This window comes from Hydractinia symbiolongicarpus, chromosome 2, assembly GCF_029227915.1.
Source record: "Hydractinia symbiolongicarpus strain clone_291-10 chromosome 2, HSymV2.1, whole genome shotgun sequence".
NCBI lineage: Eukaryota > Metazoa > Cnidaria > Hydrozoa > Anthoathecata > Hydractiniidae > Hydractinia > Hydractinia symbiolongicarpus.
The window spans coordinates 13,812,275-13,819,849 of record NC_079876.1 but is presented as its reverse complement, the minus strand read 5'-3'; the positions used below and the strand labels follow the sequence as shown (position 1 = coordinate 13,819,849).

General features: G+C 35.3%; 1 protein-coding gene across 2 annotated transcripts; it reads left to right on the top strand.

The window, feature by feature from the left end:
- The first annotated feature begins 84 nt into the window (after positions 1-84).
- Positions 85-6,230, top strand: LOC130629544 (S-phase kinase-associated protein 2-like). 2 transcript variants are annotated; one of them, XM_057442794.1, is made up of 13 exons: positions 85-522; positions 830-986; positions 1,383-1,500; positions 1,653-1,770; positions 1,877-1,926; positions 2,013-2,100; positions 2,559-2,620; positions 2,848-2,946; positions 3,474-3,528; positions 3,892-3,958; positions 4,407-4,458; positions 4,537-4,644; positions 5,235-6,230. In XM_057442794.1, the coding sequence occupies exons 1-13, from the start codon at positions 346-348 to the stop codon at positions 5,428-5,430; spliced, it is 1,347 nt and encodes a 448-aa protein (XP_057298777.1). In that variant the 5' UTR covers positions 85-345; the 3' UTR covers positions 5,431-6,230. The 2 variants fall into 2 exon arrangements, with proteins under 2 accessions (XP_057298777.1, XP_057298778.1); XM_057442795.1 differs by having other exon boundaries at positions 87-522; positions 2,022-2,100.
- The last annotated feature ends 1,345 nt before the right edge of the window (positions 6,231-7,575 follow it).

Genomic DNA, 7,575 nt, shown 5'->3' with positions numbered 1-7,575 from the left:
TTTATTTAACTACATTGTGTATTATTCTTGTTCTGCTTGTTATAATGTCGTATGGTAATTTATTTTATATTAACGTATATGGTAATGCATATATTATCGTAGGATACTTCATTTTATAGCATCAGCGTACTGCATCATATAGTATCGGTTATACATTACGTCCTTACGTATATCTTTTGTAAACAACTAACCTTTGTTCTATAATTGCACTCTTTATGCTAATAGATTAAAAATCAATTTTGTTTTCTCTGTTTTAGGTTTAGAAATGAATTAAGCACAAATGAAAAATAGAATGCTCCACTTGGAACAACTTCCTCACCAAACCCCACTTCCTCCAAACCAAATATGTCGCATAAAAAAAGACTAGGAACTAACTCAAGTGAGAATGGAGACTACTTGCAAGCGTGTTTAGAAGTGGATCCACTGAACTGGACGTTTGATGAGAACACTCCTCGTGATGCTGAGAATGAGGGGCAAGATGAGGCGACTCAATCGAAACAACGCAAAACTGAAGATAGAAAGGTTTGTTTATTTGTTTGGATGTTTGTTTGTTTGTTGCTGACTGTGAAATATACTGTTTTTTATCATTAGCCTAGATGGATTGATTTTCCTGACCATATCGGTTCGTATTTTTTTTTGCTTGATGCATGCAATACGATACATGTGATATATTTTAACATTCATCCCTTAAGTTCTTATGATGTTATAAATTATTTTCTTTTGAAGTGACAAACATTTAAGAAATGTAAAAGTGTACTTCTCGGTATAAAGTAAATGAATACACATTTAAACTGAGCTCTCTACAGTTAAAACTTTTTTTTCCTATTAGGACGTCGCACTAGAGCAACAAGATGTGTTTCCCGCTGATGTCAGCATTTTAGAGACCTTTTTACCCGTGCCGTGTGTATCGAAAACAGTGCAAGCCACATCCAACGAATTAAAAAAACAGCTTCTTGGCGCCGATAACAAAACAGGAGGGATAATTAGTAAGTGAAATTTTACGACATATTTAAGATGAAGCCACGCCTTTCGCCACTCCTCCAACTTCCCCGACTCCCCTCTGAAACGTCACATAGTCATGGTTGTATTTGCGGGATTTAAACTGAACTAACTTAACCAATCTTTCAATTCCTAGTTCCAAAGGAGTATAATATATTTCGTGTTAGCACAGGTCTTTTGTACAGGCGTAATTTCGAAGTCGCCTGTTGTTAAGATGGCCTAAAAGTTATAGAAAATGTGAAATTACTGGACATCACGAGAAGAAACGGTTCGGACATCGTACGCTGTTTGTTATTCCGTACTGTTCTTCGCTATGATTTAAAGGAACCGCCCTTTAACGATCATTTATGATCTATTGACAAAATATTTCTTTTCACGTGTAGTTATTGATGATCCGTTCTCCTTCTTGGTGGACGAAATTATACTCTCAATCTTCAAACTCCTTCCACATTCTTCACTCACGAGATGTGTCCAAGTTTGCCATCGGTGGAAACAATTAGGGTAAGTTCTCATATCTCTCCAACATCTCATCATAAAGAAAAGTCACAATTTTGAAACAAACCCTGACTTATCTCTGTGAAGTCTCTTAAAAATATGATTGGTTGTTGTTATCCACCAATCGCACGTATTGTTTTCACAACACTCCCTCGTAGATACGACGACTTGCTTTGGAGAGAGGTGAACCTTGATGGTAAACATATAAACTGTGCAGGAGTGCTTGGATCAATACTCCATCGTGGTGTTAGGGTAGTCCGATTAAGCAAAGCAGAGGTAAAACGCAGGAACCTTCTCCCAAACTGGAATGTCGGATTTATAAAGAAGCAAAATTGACAATGTTATTTCAATTTTTTATTTATTAAATTATTTTTCCCTTTAGATTTTAGCTCCCATTTGTGTGAACGATTGTAACGTATCAAGTGAAAATTCGTAAGCTCAGGTTTTTTCATTCATTTCCTGTATTTATCTCTCCCCCTGCGTGTCTAATTCACACATCAAAATGTTATCGCGTTCAGTTTGTTTAGCTGTGGTACATTTTCGCTGACTCACCTTGATGCTTCAATGACGAAGTTCGGTGCCGACAACTTAGCTTGCCTGTTATTTGTAAGTTTATTTAAAATCTGTTTAGCATCAAAGTTCTCGTGCGGGTTTAATCATGGTTAACTGATGAATATCGACTGTACGTTTTTTTCCCTCGCGTAGATTATATTATTTTGTTATCGGTTTTTTCGCTTATTTAACTTTTTTTTAACGTCGAAACCTTTGGCCCTGTAATTGACATTTTCTTTTCGACTACATTGAAAGCAACGACTTATGTCTTGACGTCTTCGAAATTTACGTCCTTTTCAATCCTATATAGAATTTTAGTTCTTTTACCTGCGAGCTTCGTGTTAGGTCACTTTTTATAGTTTTGTCATTTCGAACGATGAAGTCTGAAGATGACTTCTAAAGATGACGTTGTAAGATGACGTCTAAAATGACGTTGTAAAGATGGCGTCTAAAAATGACGTTGTACAGTTGACGTTGTAAGAATGACGTGTAATCCCCGTATTTTGTTTCAGAGATGCAATTCGTTAAAGTTTCTCTCATTGGAAGGCTGTAAAATGGGAATACGCGAGATCACGTAAACCTATTTCTTCGTATTTTTACCTGTTCAAAAGGATTTAAATTATCACACAAAATGGCAGTAGTTTTTATATTCGTTTTGTCTTGTTGTCACGACTTTTTTATGTTGCTGTTACTCTAGAATCGCAATAATTATCGAGAACCTTTTACTCCGTTATTAAATTTTCCAATATTATTAGTTAAATGATTTTTTACTGGTTGTCATAGTAACATGATTTTTTTTAGTGCCATTAGCTATAACCATGGTTTAGAAGTATTGAATTTAGCCTTGTCGATTGGTTTGACATCATCTGCCATAGATGTGGTAACTAGAAAGTGTTTAAAGTAAGGGACTGGAAACTAAGTGTTCATATGTCTTTACAGTGTTTTTAAGCTTACGAGGCGATGTATGTTGTGATTGGATGTATTTTCTAGTTGTCGTGCTATGATTGGCTGTATTTTCTAGTTGTCGTGCTATGATTGGCTAACTTTTAGACATTTACGTTGTTTCTTTTATTGTCAAAACACAACGGTTCGCAAAAGCCGTGGAGGTCTTGTTAATTTTCTTAGTACGTTAAAGAAAAAAAACTACACGGGAAGATTCGTGACAATCTTATCATTTTTCTTATGCACAAAGCTCTAGAATTTTCGCAAGTTTTAACAAAAAAGCTTTGCTCTGTTTTTATATAGTTTAATTTGACTTTTAAAGAAAAAGGACACAGGGCTGCGTATAAAATAATTTAAACTGCAAACACACAAAATAATGAAGAACATTGACACTTTTCGTGTTAAAAAGCTTAAGGTGTAAGATAGGGGTCAGACATTTAGAGTGAACTCAAACTTGTAAACATTATGACTTGTACTTTTTTCAGACTGAAGTCGTTAAATTTATCATGGACCAATCAAACAAGAGACAGCGTTCGATACGTAAGTTCACTGGATGTAATCAAGTGTTTTTCACAATAAACGCAAAGTAATGGAAAATAATAATAACTAGTTTTAAGGAAAACTTTGTTAGTCAATCTACATAGAGGAACTTGTAAACAGATGGTTATTGTGGAAATTTTATCTTTTCTTGAACATAATAGTTTAGTAGAAATGAAATCAAGAAATAACAAGCTTTCCACAATAAATTGAACACTGAACAGACAAAAGTGAAATTACTTCTTCAATAAAGCAAACGGGTTGTTGGAGATTTGGGGATATCTTTAAACCTGGCATTCTAATCCTGAAATTTCTTCTGGCTTGCTTTTCTGCTTTTACTTGTTTCGCGTTTTGTTTTTTCTGCAGATTTGCCGCTGCAAGGAGTTGCAAGAATTAAATTTAAGCGGATTGAGAGGTGGAATAAACAGAAAAGGTCAGCATTTCTGATATTTCAAGTTGAAATATTCTACAAGTTAAATTTTGTCATAAACTTGGCAATACATATTGAAGGTTTACTTTCTCTTGATAACCTAATAGAAAGAAAACCTAGTAGATAGGCGGACAACATCAAATTTGAAAAAACAATTTACCACCCATTTAAATTTATAAACACCTCCCACTCTCTATACATAAAGAATTATTTGGAAAATCCACTGCTCCCCCTCTTATTAGAACCCCCTTCAATTACTCATAGGGAAACATTTTATTGGTCGAATCGAGAAATATTTCAATATGAGGCTTTCAAAAACGTCTTTAAGAAATGCAAGTATAAATTTGATACGAGAATAATCAGAACAATCAAAGGATTTGTAATTCTAACAGGTCTGGTAACACGAATTACCTTTACGAGCCAGTTGTTAAGTGTTTTGTTTACTTTGTAGTCATGGAGATGCTAGTGACTTCGTGTAGCAAACTCACAGCGCTTGATTTCAGGTACAGTGTTAAACATTTTGAAAGTTTTCTTTTCTGTTTTTTTTTCAAAAAACCTGGATGTTTTTACCTTTATTTTAGTGACGTCACATTACAGATAGGAACGATGAAATTAGTTGCTGACAACTGCGCTTTTCTTCAGAAGTTGTCAATAAGTCGATGTTCTGATGTGAAACCCGAACAGTTGTTGTAAGTAATGCTCCTTCCCCCAAAGGGCTCATGCTAAATAAATAAATAAAAAGAGGAAAGAAACCTGGGAACGAAGTTGCTAGCAGGATAAGAAATGTATGTTTGTGTGTTACATGGTTGATCTGTTACTTAAATCGCTGGGAGATACGTGTGTGTTGTGAACAAAAGCTATCTCTTTTAGCCATTGAAGTAGGTCATAATGGTTGATAATTTTAAAACAGCTAATTAATAGATTACTTAAATTGTTTACCCAGGATTTTCGGTTTCTATTAGTACTGCTATAAACGAGGGTTTTGGGAAGGGGGTCACAGTGCATTTAAAGCTCCCATTTGAGTTACGAAAGTCGTGCGAACACAGCTATCGCTCAACTAGACAACCGCTTAAGATAATAATCCTATTCTCATGCTGAATGCTTAGCAGAAAGGATAGATTCGCACTTTTATAATCTCTAGCATGACTCGGGCGGAATTTGAAAGTAAGACCTCCAGCACTGGAAGCGACCGCTCAACCACCAGGCTACCAGTCGGACCGAATTCTTTCAAACAAATATTGTTGTAGTGTCGTCAATTTTATTTGTGTTTATGTTTTAGAGAACTGCTAAAACTTCCGGAGTTATCACATTTAAATTTGTTTGGCTTCGTCAACTCGGACGCGTTGGATCGATTCACTAAAGCAAGACCTGGTCTTTACATAAACAAAGGCGTCTTCTCACCCATAGCACGCCCTATATCCACAGCAACCTATGAAGGTAGACTTTGGGAGCAGTACTCAGGGTTTATCATATAGAAACCAGTCTTGCACAAAACATAGCGTTCTGCAAGCTAGCGTTTAAATTTATAGTCGCAAAACACTTGTAAGTATGTAATGGTTGAAGTATTGTCAATGGGAAGTCTAATGTATTAATGTCAAATTGCTGAAGTCAATATATATTTCACAAAAATGACGTCATTGTAAAATGTCGTCATGCCGGAAAGGGTAGTGTAGATTTCGCGGATAAAATGGTGGAATATCAGAAGAATACAGATGTTGCGGCAACAATGTTGTCATAAAATAGCGATATAACGTAAACATTAACTGGCGTCGTCGAATCAATGTTGGCAAAAAGGCGTCATACCGGAAAATATCGATTTGGCGTATTAACTGGCGTTTTGAAACGATGTCAGTACAAAATGGCGTCATACTTGAAAAATTACCGATGAACAACATCCACAGGACGAAAACGACAAATGTTGCGATTTATGGCTAAATTTAAATTTATTCTTCTAGAAATAGTCTTTATAAGAGAAAGGTAAGTGCTCTTACATACAGGCTTTAGCGACTGATAATTCTTCGACAACTAAGTTTTAGTAAAACCTGGGCTGAATTAGAGTTTAGTGCTCTTTCACACGACATTTTTTTCTAGTTTTGCGCAGTGTTGGCATCTTATATGAACGCTTCTATCTTTAAACCCTTTTTTACATCCAAAAAGGTCATTTATTTTTCCACAAAGTATTTATAAGGTTTTGTTTTGGCCATTTTTTGTATATAGTATTTAGAAATAAATAGAAGTTAGTAGTTAAAAAAAATGTACAATTTAGGATTTACAACTAATTTGTTTTGCATGGTATTACTCTTAGGCGTACACCTAACTTGCTGACTAAGAACGAGTGGTTATAGTAAACTAAGTTATTTTGTCGTCATTTTTTATTTTTTTGATTCAAGATTCTGTTTCTCGTAAAAAAAAATTCTGTAGTTCTCTTTCTGGAAACTATTTCGTTGGTTTTTGGTGTGACCAAGATGCTTTGATAGCGCTTTGTAAGTTTTTAACAAAAAGTAAAAAAAAAAAAAATTGTGAAGTAGTAAAAATCAAACAGTACAGGTGCACATTGCCACTGACTCCCTCCTTCTTATGTACGGATTAAATTTTGGATAACTAAACTACCCCTTCCTTCTCCTTTATTTGTCTTATGTCGCTTTGTAACACCTACTTATGGTACGTATGAGTTTCATCGTAACAAACTCGTCTATTCCTATTCTGAAACTCTAAATATTACCACGTTTTAAGAGGACGCGCATTTTATTGTTAACACAGAATTTATAAATATATTTGCCACCTTGTTCAGTAAAATCTTATGCTGTGCCTCAACTCCTTTCACTGTGGCGCCAGAGCTATCATCCTGCCACATCCCCCCGAAAAGCAACTACCATGGGGATGGTGTTTAGAAAATCATAGAGCTATTTAGATGAGAGGTTGGACAGGACCATTGTCGGATTCTACTCTTATCAAAACTTCAACTAAAGTCAGTGTTTCCCCGAAAAATTTCATCCCATCCTGCTAGCGAGATCCCTCTTAACCTAAGGCGACGGGAAGCCTTTTCCATATAAAATACAACACACTGTTTCAAGCATCTCACTACACTTTTTCCATTATATAGAGGCGGAAAAAGTCTTGCACAGAGTTCGGCTCTCATACTAACAGCCTCTTCTATTTAAATGGTTCCTTGTTATTTCAATTATGCATTGCTCTTTAATATCGTTACTTTATTTCTTGCTGAGGATTTCACCATTGGAAAGAAAATACCACGAAAAATTCGTAAAGAAAGAGTAAGGGTCCTAATATCGATACGTGCAGTCAGTGATACCTGCAGCCCGACCGCACAGAAACAGACATAATTTGCACAAGCGACACGTGATAATTACTACATGATGTATTAGCGACTCACAAACTGTATTTACATATAAATTAAAACATTGTTCAAATTGACTGCGATTGCAGATTGTAGCGTATTCTTTATTATATCTATAAAAAAAATTTGCAAAACACGTACGAATTTCATCTTCATCAAAAAACGCTACATGCTCGTGCTTAAATCTAAATATAATATGCGGGAAGTAAATAGCCACATCGTTGCGGCAGTCCCTTAAATTCACATTTGTTGAGTATTTATTTTT